Genomic DNA, 15,456 nt, shown 5'->3' on the forward strand with positions numbered 1-15,456 from the left:
CTTTTTCCCTTCCAAGAAATGTAGTGGAGTATGCAAAAAGTATAAATGCTCAAGTAAACTACAGATACTCAAAACATGTACAGTTAAGTAACAGTACTGAAGTAGATGTGTTTTTTACTGTCCACCAATGCAGGTGGAGCTCGATGCAAAGTACAAGAACCAAACCTGTGGTCTGTGTGGCGACTTCAACGGAGCCCAGCTCAACGGCGAGTTCTACAGCCATGGTAACCTTTTTATTTGTGTGTGTGTGTGTGTGTGTGTGTGTGTGTGTGTGTGTGTGTGTGTGTGTGTGTGTGTGTGTGTGTGTGTGTGTGTGTGTGTGTGTGTGTGTGTGCGTGCGTGCGTGCGTGCGTGCGTGCGTGCGTGCGTGCGTGCGTGCGTGCGTGCGTGCGTGCGTATGTACGTGCGTACATACGTATGCATGCATGTATCTATGTATGTATGTATGCAGTCATTGATTCATTAGGTGGTAAAATGTCCCCCTCAGTTACCGTCAGCGGTTCTCAAACCCCCAAATTGACACATTTTGATCTTCGGGACCCCCCAATCTGCACGGTATAGTATCATCAGCGTTGATGTAACTCTGAGAGCATACAAATGGAACCAGCTTGTGTTCTAGCTCATTTGTACGCTCTCTAAGTTACAGACACATAAGGGTCAATTTGGTTCCCAGCTTTCAATTTGGCTGGGGACCCCCTGGAACCACCTCAAGGACCCTTGAGGTTCCCCGAACCCCACATTGAGAACCACATGCCGTAGGTAACATTTCAACCTTTTTTTTATGTTTCATCAGGTGCCAGGATGACCCCCTCAGACTACGGTAACATGTGGAGAGTCAATGGTCCCACTGAGAGCTGCTCTGACTTCATCTTACCTCCGGCAGAGAACTGCGACCACATGGTACAATTTACTATTCACAATCAGTGGTGGAAAATGTACTCACATTTTGTACTTAAGTAAAAGTATCGATACTACAGTGTAAAAATACTCTGTTACAACTTAAAGTCTGGAATTAAAAATTTACTTGAGTAAAAGTACAAAAGTATTGGTATCAAAATGTACTTAAAGTACCAAAAGTAAAAGTACTCATTGTGCAGAATGTCCCATTTTGCAAGTTCAAAATGTATATAATGTATACAAATCTATACAGCTCTTATCCAGAGTGACTTACAATAAACAAGGTGAACACATACATAGAATGCAGAGAGACAGTGTAGTGCCGCAAGAAACTTAGGATCACAGGAAACCCAACTGTCAGTCTAAACAATATACTATCAAAATAATAATCTGTGCATTGAAACTATAGGATTCAAGGTAAACCATTAACCTAGCATCAGTTTAAACTCTAAACAACATGCTATCTAAATAACATTCTGTACATTTGAAACTATAGAATACTGTGGTCATTTCAAGACAATACTTTACTTTTCTTAAATAAAGAACAAAGCTTTTCCAAACATTCCCTTGAACTCCGTCTATCCAGCTCTTTAGAAAACAGAAAATACATTTTCTGTTTGGTGGGTATACCTGGTGGGTATACCTGGTGGGTATTTCCAATCAGGAGAAAGAACGCCACAAAGATCATTGATCAGCTTCTGTTCTAGTTCAAACTTTTGTCTGCTCATGTTGTTATGTTTCCTCATTTCTAATTTCACTTCTTTATCCTGTATCCTGTATGAGATCTCTCTCCTGGTGGGATGAAATTGGTGTCCTGACCTGAACATGTATGTTCTGTTTACTAAAGAGCTGAAGAGACAGGGAGACTCCTGTTACTGAACAAACACTCCATAGCAGGGATCGGCAACCTTTTTGAGCTGAAGTGCCATGTTTACACTTTTTTGATATGTGTGCCATATCAACATTAAGTTTGATTATGACACCACATAAAAACATTATTTTTGATTTGTCCAAATACATAACAACATAACATAACATATTTTTTTCTTGAGAAATATTTTCTTTCACATCAGGATGTATTAATCATTAGACTCATTGGCAATAACCCACCTATCTCCTAGTTTGAATGAATTTAGATAATTTGCATATAGATGTGAGGGGACTTAATTTAACTGAGCTTTTTTTGTTCCTCTCTCTCACACTAATACCAGTGATCACCCTCCCCTGTGCCAATGTTGGCACCCGTGCCTAAGGTTGACCAATGACTACTATCAGAATATAGATCTATTTAACACATATTTTAACCCAAACATATCACTAACCCTGCCTTTAATTTGGTCTCATGTATGTCTTCTCTCCTGTCTTGCTGTATAGAAGCCCATGTGTGAGCAGCTGTTCTCAGCTCCGGCGTTCAGCGACTGCGCGGACGTGCTGGACATGACATTGTTCGTAGACGTGTGCGCGGCTGACATCTGTCACTGTGCCAATGACAGCAGCCTGGTGACAGGTGACAAACTCATTTTCATTTTGGCCATTCTAAAATAGCCGATCTACAAGCTCACAATGCGTCACAATGTGACGCATTGTGAGCTTGTAGATTTTCAAAAGATTTTAATACATTTGAAAGCTTGTGAAATGGGTCATTGTGCATAACGACTACTTTCTACTTTTGTACTTTTGATACCAATACTTTTGTACTTTTATTCAAGTAATTTCTTTATTACAGACTTTAACTTGTAACGGAGTATTTCTACATTGCAGTATTGATAGTTTTACTTGAGTACAAAAAATGCAGTACTTTTTCCCATCACTGTTGACAGGTACCAACGGCATTGCGGCGGAGGCTAACGCGACGCTCGGCAGCAGTGACGTGTGTCTGTGCAGCACGCTGTCCGAGTTCTCCAGGCAGTGTGCCCACGCAGGACGCACGCCGCGACACTGGAGGACGCCCCAGCACTGCTGTAAGGACGACGCAATATAGGCATCTATGCACAGCAGCCATATTGGACAGAAATTGGGCCCCTTCCTTGCTTCCTTCACAGGTGTCACCAATAACACTAATGAAGGCTCTGTTCCATTTAGTGTAGCACAGTGGTTCTCAAACGTTTTTAATTTCAAGGACCCCCATAACTCTGAGAGTGTACAAATGGAACCAAATGGACCCGGGAGGGTCCATTTGGTTCCATTTGTACGCTCTCAGAGTTACACCCTCTCAAGGAACCATGAGGGTCCCTGGACCACACTTTGAGACCCACGAGTATTTCTAGTGAGCCAACATGCACAATATCAGCACCCTGACTCTGTTGGACCAGAATGGAACAGAGCCTTCATTAGTATCATTGGTAACACCTGTGAAGGAAGTCAGCAGAGGCCCAATTTTTCTCCAAAATGGCTGCTGTGCATAGAGCCTAACACGTGCTTTTCTTTATTCCATTCTGCTGCAACTGTGGATTGTTTTGTTCAAATTAAACAGAAGTGAAATTGGAAGTGACGATACAAAGAAATGAGCAGACAAAATTGGAAATGGAACACAATTTAAGCTGGCAAATGGGTAGTCTCTTCTGATTGGCTGAAAATGGCAAGTCTTTTCTGTTTACTAAGAGCTGGAGAGACAGGGAGACCCCTGTTACTGAACAAACACTCTATAGCAATGATTACTATCAGAAGAGTTTTTAACACGTTTTTTTTTTTTACCAAAAAATAAATCGTACTTACAGTACCCTAGCCTGGTAAACCCCGGGAGTAGTAGCCTACCGTTGACTGACAACCCGTTCAGCCAATCAGCAGTTCGTTCCACCACCACCACCACCACAGAGCAACGTACGCAAGGGACTTTTGAAAGGGCCATGCCGAAAATAGGTTACTTTATACGGATACAAGAGTATCACTGCCCGCCCCTGCCGGTTCTCTGATTTGTTATTTTTAAATAGGCTCTGTCATGATTAATTGACCACATATATGAAGTTAAAGTTATACAGTGCAGATTTCAAAAAAATGATTTTTAGCAGCCTCTGCTGGTCATTACCGTCACTGCAGGCCGTTCATTTATTACTGCGTTACCCAGAATTCCATTCGTTTTCACCGGAAGACGGAAGCGTTTCAAAAAGCTTTCTTTTAATTGTTTTATACGATCTGTGGATCGTTTCTCTTAGCCAGTGGAGCTTTAGTTACCATGAGCTGTGTTTTCTTTTTCTGTTTTTTTTTCGTTCTTCAAATCATACAATCTCTTAAAATCAGCGTGAGTTTCCTTTTTGTTATTAGCGCGGTAGTTCCTGGCCAAACAGGAAACTGGTGCATTTCCGCTTCCATTTTCCGGCCAGATGACGTCATTTTCGTGGGAAAGTCATGCTCGACAACGTTCAATAGAAAATATATAAATAAAAGGCTTTCAGGGGTGAAATTCATGGAGTGGGTGTTGTGAAACATTTGCCACTCACAAAAGATATACAATTTAACTTTAGTTTTATTGAAAAAGTTACCTAGCATTATTTTAAACAACTGAATGCTATCCGAAAAATATCTTAAAAGTAAATTCCGTGCCACAAAAAATAAGTTTGAGAGTGTTTTGAAGTTTTAAAACAGCGGACAAAACAGCAGAGAGAGTTTTAATGGCCGGCGTTTGTTTTCGCTCGGCTGCACTCGGCTCCAGATCTATAAGCTCACAACACATCGTATTTTATTAATTAAAATCAATCCCAGATTGTAACTTTAAAGACAGGAAACCACATGCTGATATTAACCAGGTGTGATGTGATGTTTGTCCACAGGGAGGCGCTGTCCCGCCAACATGGAGTACAGAGAGTGTGGCAGTCCCTGCACTGACACCTGCTCCAACCCAGCTGCCAGCCACATCTGTGACACCCACTGCACCGACGGCTGCTTCTGCCCCCAAGGTACGGCACACGTACTGTACACACCCAAGGGCCCAGCATCCGCCTATGAAATTGAGTCTATATAGGAAGTGACAGTTCATATGAATGGCCTGTAGTTTCTCAGTTTTACCCCTGCTGGTGTCAGAAGAAATAACTCTCAATGCAAGCGGATGGGTTTTTGCCGAACTTTAGACTGGAATTTATTACCTTAATAAATATTGTCATAAATACTATATGCTTCTAGTCGCTAGTTTAAAGTCTTCTTTCAATCACCAAGACATGCGTTTTGTCAAATGATGGTCCCATTAATTTTGAAATTAATCATAAAGTAGGGAATGCTCTAGGAGGGGCGGTATGATTTGATTGACAAGCTACACAACCAATAGCATTCAATCCCCGCCCCCGCTCTTTAGTATAGGACATGACTGACCAGATATGACACAGATTTGAAATTGCTGAAAAATAGGCTTCATTTACGGTCTGTAGAGTCTATTGGCGTAAAACAATGTCCAGTATTACTGTCTGGTACACAGGCATGTGACCGTCCATACAGTCCAGTACATCCACGGTTCTCAAACATTTTTGGCTTAGGGCACCCCGCCTTATACATAATGTATTCACCCATGGCACCCCGAAATTGCATTATTACTTTTCACACCTTTAACCTTATTTTACAACTTTGACCATTAACATAACAGTATGATATGTCCTATTATAGGTGTTTGTTTCATTATAATGATTGTTACTATTCTTATCATCATCATCATAAGACAGTGGTTTTCAATCCTTTTCATATCAAGGTCCATTATGTATTAAACATTTGAGCCACGGACCCACCGATTTAGCCTCTCAGACCCAAAACGTAGACTATTTTATACGATTTTGTCCACAATTCCATGTGTATTGATGTTGGTACCATAGGAGAGATAACAGGCAAACGTTGATCAAAATAACAATTCTTTAATTAAGTAATGCAGATGTTTAACAATAATTTAACTCTTGAGAGCGTAAAATGAAACCAAATGGAGCCGTTTGGTTTCATTTTACACTCTCAAGAGTTAAAGATCTATAAGGGCCCATTTGGTTACCAACTCTCCATCATTTAGCTGGGGACCACCTGGAACCCCTTCAAGAACCACTGGTGGTCCCCGGACCACTGGTTGAGAACCACTGTCATAAGATGATGTGGATGATGTGAATAACATATTGTATAGGGTTAGGGTAACATAATGCTGTGTAACCTTCAGGCACGGTGCTGGATGATGTGAATAACATATTGTATAGGGTAACATATTGCTGTGTAACCTTCATGTTAATAACATAATGTATATCCATCCATCCATCCATCTTCAACCGCTTATCCGGAGTCGGGTCGCGGGGGTAACAGTTCCAGCAGAGAGCTCCAGACTTTCCTCTCCTGAGCAACATTAGCAACTTCCTCCTGCATAATGTATAGCGTAACATAATGCTGTGTAACCTTCATGCTAATAACATAATGTATAGGGTACCATAATGCTGTGTAACCTTCATGTGAATAACATATTGTATAGGGTAACATAATGCTGTGTAACCTTCATGTTAATAACATAATGTATAGGGTTAGGGTAACATAATGCCGTGTAACCTTCATGTTAATAACTTAATATGTAGGGTAACATAATGCTGTGTAACCTTCAGGTATGGTGCAGGATGATGTGAATCAGACAGGCTGTATCCCGCTCAAAGACTGTTCCTGCACCTACAACAACAAGATCTACACAACTGGACAGTCCTATGATGGAAACTGCAAGACCTGGTAGGACACTGCATGGAGCTTGTCTGTCTGTCTGTCTGTCTGTCTGTCTGTCTGTCTGTCTGTCTGTCTGTCTGTCTGTCTGTCTGTCTGTCTGTCTGTCTGTCTGTCTGACTGACTGGCTGTCTTTCTGTTTCAAGAATCAACGTTACTTTCATATCACTGGTTTGCAGGTGTAAATATGTTTTTATTGCTTTTCTTTTTCCACAAGTTCCATTTTTCAGAAAGGGAAAAGTAGAAAGGGAAAGGGAGCAGGGGGAATCAAATCAAACATTAAAGAAGCATATTAAAGAGAACATAAAAACAAGATATCTACATACACATAGCATAAGACCAGCAGATGCAGTCTGTCTGCCTGTCCTCATGTCTTGTCCTGTTGTGTGTTTATGAGAACAGTGGTTCTAAACATGTTTATGTCAACAGGGGGTTCGCAGAGTTAGTTAATACATATTAACATGAATCTAATAGAAAATACAAAATATAATGAGTAAACAAACACACTGATGATAGTGCTGTCAAACAAGTCTATGGAGCTATCTATGCAATCTATGAAATGTTTAATCTGCAACAAAATGTTATACTATATGTAGTAGGGGTCCCTGCTTCATCTCTCTCTCAGCTAAGGGGTCCTCCTTGGGCTGAAAACGTTGAAGACCCCTGGCTTAAAATCTTGGACCTCCCCCAAGGACCTCTGAGGTCCATCAGTGTCTAACATCATCATTGTTTCGCCCCGCAGTGTGTGTGAGGGTGGCCAGTGGAACTGTCAGGAAAAAGAGTGCACAGGAACCTGCTCTGTGGAGGGAGGGGCTCACATTAACACCTTTGATGGTCAATTCTACACCTTCCATGGAGACTGCTCCTACGTGCTGGCCAGGGTATTACAGCTGCTTTCTCTACAAACATTCTGTACTAAATTATATCCTTTTTTATTTCAAACATGATTTTTTTAAAGGCATGTTACTTTGCCCTGTGTTTAGCAAACAATGTATACTGTACATTTGTATCCATCATTTCTCTCTATATCAGCAGTTATTAGCCATTAGGGTAGTGTGGTGGCGTCTAGGTGCAGAAACACACTGCCCTCTCGCTGTATTTGGGTGTTTTCATCATTATTTGTTTTGGTAGAAGGGTACATCAAATATTGCGATATATATATACACATACACACACACACACACACACACACACACACACACACACACACACATATACATACATATGTATATGTATTTATACATATGTATGTTGTGTGTTTATCTTATTTGATTACCTACTTGTGCTATATGTATAACTTACTAAGTTGCTCATCTCCAGTCTTCATAGGTCTATACAGTATATGAGTCCATTTCTCTGAAGTGAACATCATTATTTATGTCTTCAGAACTCTACCGGCGACCAGTATGTGTTACTGGGAGATCTGGAGCAGTGTGGACTGACAGCCAGCCAGACGTGTCTGAAGTCTGTTACCCTGGCTCTGCCGGCACACAACACAGTGAGTATATGCACATCACTACAATATGTATTATTTTGTGTTTACGAGAATGCTACGCACACCAAAGACCTTGTAGTGGTGCCGGCCCACGGCAGAATAATCTAAATAGTACTCTTCAAGAGACAAGAGGTTGCATAGCCACACACACTGGTGGCCAAAGTGCCAATGCTCTATTTTTTGGACGCAGAGTAAAAAGAAAGCAACATTTTGGCAGGTAACTGCCTTCTTCAGGGAATTATTTTGAAAATGTAAAATCTTGAAAGCGTTTGTGGCCCGCCCATCTGACCACCAACTCAGAAATAAGGATATCCAGCGGAGCCTCACTATAGATATTGTACAGTACAATACGTGTCCCAAACATTTACAAGCTACTGCCACGGCTGCTCTCTTTGCCGCTCGTACTAAAAGCTTGCAGGAAGACAATTATGTGGTTGTGTGAAGGAGTGCCTCAGCCCAGTGGTCCCGACCCCCAGGGGGGTCCCCAGATGATTTGCTTAATCTGCCACATTGTTTTCTCACTCAACAGTAAACAAACCAACATACAGTATAAGTGTATACAGGGTATCTGCATTTCTAAAGTGACAATTGAAGGACTTTCAAGAGCTTTTTAATTCCTCAAAAAAAGAAAGACCATTACTGTTTCAAAAGTAATCAACAAACTATACTATTAAAAAATTGTCAAACATTGGCCAAATTGTCAAATATCACCAAAGAGAGAGGCAAAACAGCTGAGCTATATGTAAATACATTGCAATATGTATTTTTGGAACAGAGTCAAACTAAATGCCTCAACTCCTACAATTCCAAGTGCTTGTCAGGGAGTTCAAATATGATTCCTTTGGGGGGTTACTGCCTGAAAAGTTTGAGAACCACTGCCTTTGTTGCAGCTGCAGGAAAATGCATGGAATACATTGAGGCATGCAACTAAGTGCAGTAAACTTGGCAGCACCTGCAGGAAATCTGATGTCGACTGGGAACAGGGGTCATCAATGTGTCCGTACACGGAAGAATGTGTCAGTGGCAAGACTTGGCCTTGTCCGTGGTCCTACGGGTCCGTTAACATTAAGACTGGGAACACATCTGTCATTTTTTTTAAATCGTGAACATTTTTGCAAATCTTTGAATATATTTTTTGTACCTCAAATCTTTGTTTCTGGGGTGCCCTGGAACAAAATATTTTACAAATGTTCGCTTTAAAAATGTATATATTTAAAGATTTGCACAAATTTACCACAAATTAAAAAAAAAATAGCAGATCTATAAGCTCATAGCGCGGCACTCGGTGCCGTGCTATGAGCTTGTAGATCTGCAATTTTTGAATAGCCAAAGAAATCTAAAAATGACACACAGATGCGTTCCCGGTCTTAATGGGTTAAATGGGTCCATTTGGTTCCATTTGTGCACTCTCAGAGTTACAGACCTGTAAAGGTCATTAAAGCACGCCAGACTGGGCAGTAGATCAAAGTAGCCGCACACTCATAGCTTCAGTGCCGGAAATGTTTCTTTCTTACTGACGACAAAGAGATTAAAACACGAACGGTTCCACAAGATAAGTTTGATTTAGTTTTAGTCATAGTCTTTTGAATAAAATTCCATTTAGTGTAGACTATTTTATAGTCTACTGATTTTTTTTGTTTTAGTCCAGTTTTAGACTAGTTATTAAACAAACACTTATTTCAACAAAATAAAATACCACTTACACCGTCTTTAACTATACGTAACAGCCTCTCTGAACTCATACATCAGATTATGTCTACTAACATGTTCTTTTCTTTCATGCAGGTCATCAACATCCTGCCCAGCGGCAAAGTATTTGTAAATGGGATCTACTCTGAGCTGCCCTTCTCTGTTGGTGAGATGTCTAAAATGACATTTAGTTTTAGTCATATTTTAATCATCTGAGTTTTAGTTGATTAAATAGCATAAGATTTTAGTCAACTATCATAGCTTAGTTTTTATTTTGTTTTTGCCGGTGAAAAAAAGGTATAGTCGACAAACATTTTTCGCCATAGTTTTAGTTATCAAAATGAACACTGCTGTACAGTGGTGGAAAGTAATTTTTATTTACTGGAGTATTTCCAAATTTCTACACTTTTACGTCTACTCCACTACATCTCAGAGGCAAATATTGTACTTTTACTCCACTACAATTATTTGAAAACCACCTCCAGGCGCAAATAGTGGAGTAGGCATAATTAATAGCGGGTATAGCGGCCGCAAAATAGCGCTTAGTTAGCGACAGTGCCAGCTCACTTATCCCTAATTCACGGGTAATGGGCCTAAATTCGCGGCTAGAGGGCAGTGGGTGCGGGTTTAGCAGTGCCAAAAATAGAGCCCTCCTTCTTTCTCCACCTTGCAGCTGGCGTGTCCACGTTCAGAGCGTCCTCCTTCTACCTGGTGGTCCACACGTCTCTGGGTGTGCAGCTCCAGGTCCAGATCCAGCCCGTCATGCAGCTCTACATCACTGCAGACCACCGGCACCGGGGCAACACCCGTGGTACGTATTACGGCATTATTGATTTTGACAGCAAACTGTGATTTAGATTTAGTCATAGTCTTTTGAATAAAATCCAATGTAGCTTTTAGTCATGTTTTAGTCATCTGGAATGTTTTAGTTTTTGTCTAGTTTTAGTCGACTAAATCTACAGTTGATTTAGTCGACTAAGATGTATTTTTTATTTTGGCGGTGCCTTGATGCCGTCGTAATGCCTGATTTTTCACTTGGTTGCATGCTGAAAATAGCCGATCTACAAGCTCATAACGTGCCGCAGCGCGACGCGTTGTGAGCTTGTAGATCTGCTATTTTCAGAGTGCAGCACCCGAGCGCAACCAAACATAAAATGACTTGTCTTTTAGTTCTACTGGATCTCTTCTCCACTAGTCCCTCCCTAACAGATCTACAAGTTCACAACGTGTCACATCGCGACATATTGTGCAATATTGTAAGCGGGCCCCCACATAATTGTAAAAACACGACAAGATTTTAATGATGAAATGAGTGTAGAAACAATTTCATGATATATATACATTTTTGAAACTTTGAAAGAAATAGGAGCTTAAAGTATAGTGCATTAGTTGAAACGTTGTTCTTGTGTTTGCTGCTGTAAATAAAATTGGAGGTTTATCAATGCTTCATATGCTATGCTTCATAATTTCAAGGACCCCCGTTACTTAGTGTTACAGACCTCTAAGGGTCCATTTGGAACCCCCTCAATGAACCCTGAGTGTCCCTGCCCCTCCTGTGTGTGTGTGTGTGTGTGTGTGTGTGTGTGTGTGTGTGTGTGTGTGTGTGTGTGTGTGTGTGTGTGTGTGTGTGTGTGTGTGCTGTGTGTGTGTGTGTGTGCTGTGTGTGTGTGTGTGTGTGTGTGTGTGTGTGTGTGTGTGTGTGTGTGTGTGTGTGTGTGTGTGTGTGTGTGTGTGTGTGTGTGTGTGTGTGTGTGCGCGTGTGAGTGTGCGCACGTGTGCGTGTGTTTGTGTTTTTGCACCCGATCTACTATGAATCACCCCATTCAATGGAAAGGAATTGCTCCAAATGTTCCCATTCTATGGGGTGGAATTGTACAATCTCTGCAACCCCGCTCACCCAGGTTACCGAAATTACTCCTAAAACCCCATTTAATGGAAAGTCTTCTCCATTGGCTGTTCTCTCGGACACCCCGCCCACCTCTTTCAGACTCGGGTTACAAAAATTACTGCAGAAGTCCCATTTAATGGTATTGAGAGGTTGCCATGGCAACATGGGCTAATATTGCGGTGGTTTTAAATGCATTTTGATTATATAACATTTATATTGTCACATTTATAATTTCTTTTTTATTTTCCCGTCCTTCAGTGAATTTATATGATTTTTTTTTATAATGTATTTATTTATTCATTCTTTAATTTATTTTTTGCTGACCGAAATTGCGTTGCCATTGTGTTTAATTATTAATTATTTAATGATATTGATAATGTAATTTGGGCCATCGTGTTTATTCATTATTAAATGATAAAAATCAGTTTATTTGTTAAGTTTGGTAAGGGAGGGGTGTGGTGGATTGCTCCATTTACAACGCTAACATAAACGATCAGATTTCAAATATGAAGTGCTTAACTAAAGGCCACGGATGTTACAATTGTGTACGTTCCAGCTTGAGTACCCATATCTTCCGTATTGTTCAATAAAAAGCCTTTTAATCCGATCGACGGCCATTTTCTCCGTCTTTTCATCAGCTTTCAACTATGCGATCCTATCGGTTGGGAGGTGTATTGCACATTATAACTCTATGCGAAAATGGCCGACGATCGGATTAAAATGCTTTTTATCCAACAATACGGAAGATATGGGTACTCATGCTGAAACGTCGGCATGTATAACATCCTGGGCATTTAGGTAAGCACTTCATATTTGAAATCTGTACGTTTGTGTAGACGTTACAGTTGTAAATTGAGCAATTCATCACACCAGGTTGAAGAATGTCCATGACCGTCATCTTTCAGGCCTACCGCTGATAACCATTAGCACATTGTCTCAAAGTGGGGTCCGGGGACCCCCAGGGGTACTTGAGGGGGTTCCAGGGGGTCCCCAGCTAAATGATGGACAGGGACCAAATGGACCCTTATGGGTCTGTAACTCTGAGAGTGTACAAATGTAACCAAATGGACCCTAACAGGTCCATTTGGTTCCATTTGTACACTCTCAGAGTTAAATGAACATTGATTTTACAATATGAAAGTGGGTCCCAGAGACCTACATGCCATTAAATGGGGGTCCGTAGCCTAATGCATGTCAAACTGGGGGTCCTTGAAATTAAAATGGTTGAAATCACTGCTAGAGAGCCGTAAAAATCTTCTCTTATGGGGGTCCCTGGCTTATCATTTCAAATGGGGGTCCGCGGTCTAATAAGTGTCTATTTGGGGGTCCTTGGCACGAAAAAGTTTGAGAACCATTGCATTAGCACATGAAGTCAATTCATTGTTTAATTTCAAATAAGTTTAATTTCACTTATACCACTTCATTCTGTTGATGTTTCTATTTTACTGCTACAGCAATTCATCACAAGGCTTTTTCTTTACTATTTAGCATAAATATAGTCCTGGTTATTTCTCCCTAACGCCCTAAAAAGTCCAAACGGGACTATGTGGTTTGCGCATGTGCAAAGGAACGTTCAACATGGTGTGGTGGGTGTGGTGGGGATTGCTCCATTTACAACGCTAACGTCCAGGTCATAAACGATCAGATTTCAAATATGAAGTGCTTAACTAAAGGCCATGGATGTTAAAATGGTGTACGTTCCAGCTTGAGTACCCATATCTTCAGTGTTGTTCAATAAAAAGCCTTTTAATCCGATCGACGGCCATTTTCTCCGTCTTTTCATCAGCTTTCAACTATGCGATCCTATCGGTTGGGAGGTGTATTGCACATTATAACTCTATACGAAAATGGCAGCCAATCGGATTAAAATGCTTTTTATTGAACAACACGGAATATACGGGTATTTTTGAGGGATCGTACATAATTGTAACGTCCGTGGCCATGGGGTAAGCACTTTATAGTTGAAATCTAGACGTTTATGTAGATGTACGGGCCGTAAATGGAAAAAGTGCAAACATCAGGTTGAAGTGTCATGATATGAAACCTATCTATCTATCTATCTACATTGGACTGACACAACGTGAGCTAAGAGACGTGGTTTAAATGCAACATAACACACATCACCACCCAAACAAACCTGGAAATATTCTGTGCATTTTCATATTTTGTTGATCATTTTTCGATAAGTGTTTGTTGAGAACGAGAGATTTGTTTAACTTTTCCAACCCCGTGACGTCACGTCAGATTACTTCCGCATTCCGCGTGTTCGTACTCATGTCTCTGTCAGTGTCAATAAAGATCTGACAAAACAAATGTTTTATGATCTATCTAAACGTTCAAATGTTTTAAAAAGGTGCTGACCCTATGGCCACGGATGTTACAATTATGTGCGGGCCCTTAAAAGTACCCGTGTCTTCCGTATTGTTTAATAAAAAGCATTTTAATCTGATTGGTGGCCATTTTATCAGAGAGTTGTAATGTTGCGTGAGTGCAGTACACCTTTCAACCCATAGGGTCAGGTGAAAACATATGGAGAAAATGGCCAGCAATTGGATTAAAAGGCTTTTTATTGAACATTACAAAAGATAGAGGTACTTTTGAGAACCCATACATGATTTTAACATCTGTGGCCATGAGTTAATAATTTTATATTTAAAGTGTGAAGATTTATGTTGATGTACAGGCTGTAAATGCAGAAGTGCAAACACCAGGTTAAAGTTTCGCCATGACTGCCATAATGTATTATGGTTTCCAAGTGCTATACTGCCACCGGACATAGACATTAAAACATTAAAACAGATCAAATAATTGCTGTTTGTGGTTCTATAGGGCGTTGGTGTAAAGTAACTAAGTACATTTACTCAAGTACTGTACTTAAGTACAATTTTGAGGTATTTTTACTTTACTGGAGTATTTCCCAATTCTCAGTACTTTAAACGAAATGATGCAACGCTGATATATATAGTGGATCTAAGTGGTTAAACTTACTGAAGTGATGTTGGTGAATTCCAAACATTATCAAATTATTCTTCATCACCCCTGGACAGGCATCAAGGCACCCTAGGGTGCCACGGCACCCACTTTGGGAAACCCTGGTGTATGCTGAGCAAATAAAGATCTAACAAAAAAACAAAGAAATAGTCACTTATTCTCCAAAATTGTGAATGAAGGTATTAGCTGAACAGGATGTGACATTTCAGTCCATCCAACTTTCCTCTCGTCCCTGCATACTCTTACTGGGCCATTAGGTACACATAAGGTGAAATCTCTGGAATGCCATAAACAGCACATTTCACAAAGATTTACAGAGAACATCAGCAGTCCCTGCATGGGGCTTGAGCCTTGTCACAGATGTCTCATCCCACTTGGCAGCCTCCCATCCCCTCCCCAGAGACACCTTGTTCTACACAAACCATGGCTAGTCTTTGCACTGCTCTCCTGAGAGAGTTGTTTCCATACTGGGGATTCCCAAATTATGTCCAGTGGGTCTCCATATGATTAGCTTAATGAGGCTATAAAAATGTAACGAGGGTTGACCTTTGCAGTCGTTTCGCTGACCTTTGAGCTTTATCAGTGTCAGAAAAAATCAGGGCCGGTGCCAAAAAATCTGGCTTACTCTCAATATGGATTGAGAGAAGTTTCGGATTTAAAAAAAATATCTGGAGCGATTAGTTACAGATTTTGTGCTCAACAAAATCAGTTTTTTATACAAAAGTCAACGTCCAATCTTTTTGGTGACCGTTTGTATTTCCCAAGGTCCTAGAAAATCGAGACCTATCCCATTCAATTCAGCGTCTTTTTTTGAGTCTGAAAAGGTGTTTTTTAATTT

The 15,456-nt window shown here is 40.6% G+C and overlaps 1 protein-coding gene across 1 annotated transcript in view; it reads left to right on the forward strand.

Annotated features, from left to right (window-relative positions):
* Positions 1–15,456, forward strand: part of fndc7b (fibronectin type III domain containing 7b) — a gene marked incomplete at both ends in the record, with an annotated part of 51,565 nt that overhangs the window by 8,760 nt on the left and 27,349 nt on the right. The window contains 11 exon segments of the mRNA XM_084066153.1: positions 134–224; positions 794–900; positions 2,272–2,397; positions 2,718–2,780; positions 2,783–2,858; positions 4,665–4,790; positions 6,447–6,564; positions 7,298–7,436; positions 7,943–8,053; positions 9,836–9,905; positions 10,413–10,550. Coding sequence (XP_083922279.1) covers positions 134–224; positions 794–900; positions 2,272–2,397; positions 2,718–2,780; positions 2,783–2,858; positions 4,665–4,790; positions 6,447–6,564; positions 7,298–7,436; positions 7,943–8,053; positions 9,836–9,905; positions 10,413–10,550 — 1,165 coding nt within the window.

This window comes from Gymnoscopelus microlampas, assembly GCF_963454915.1.
Source record: "Gymnoscopelus microlampas genome assembly, chromosome: 9".
NCBI lineage: Eukaryota > Metazoa > Chordata > Actinopteri > Myctophiformes > Myctophidae > Gymnoscopelus > Gymnoscopelus microlampas.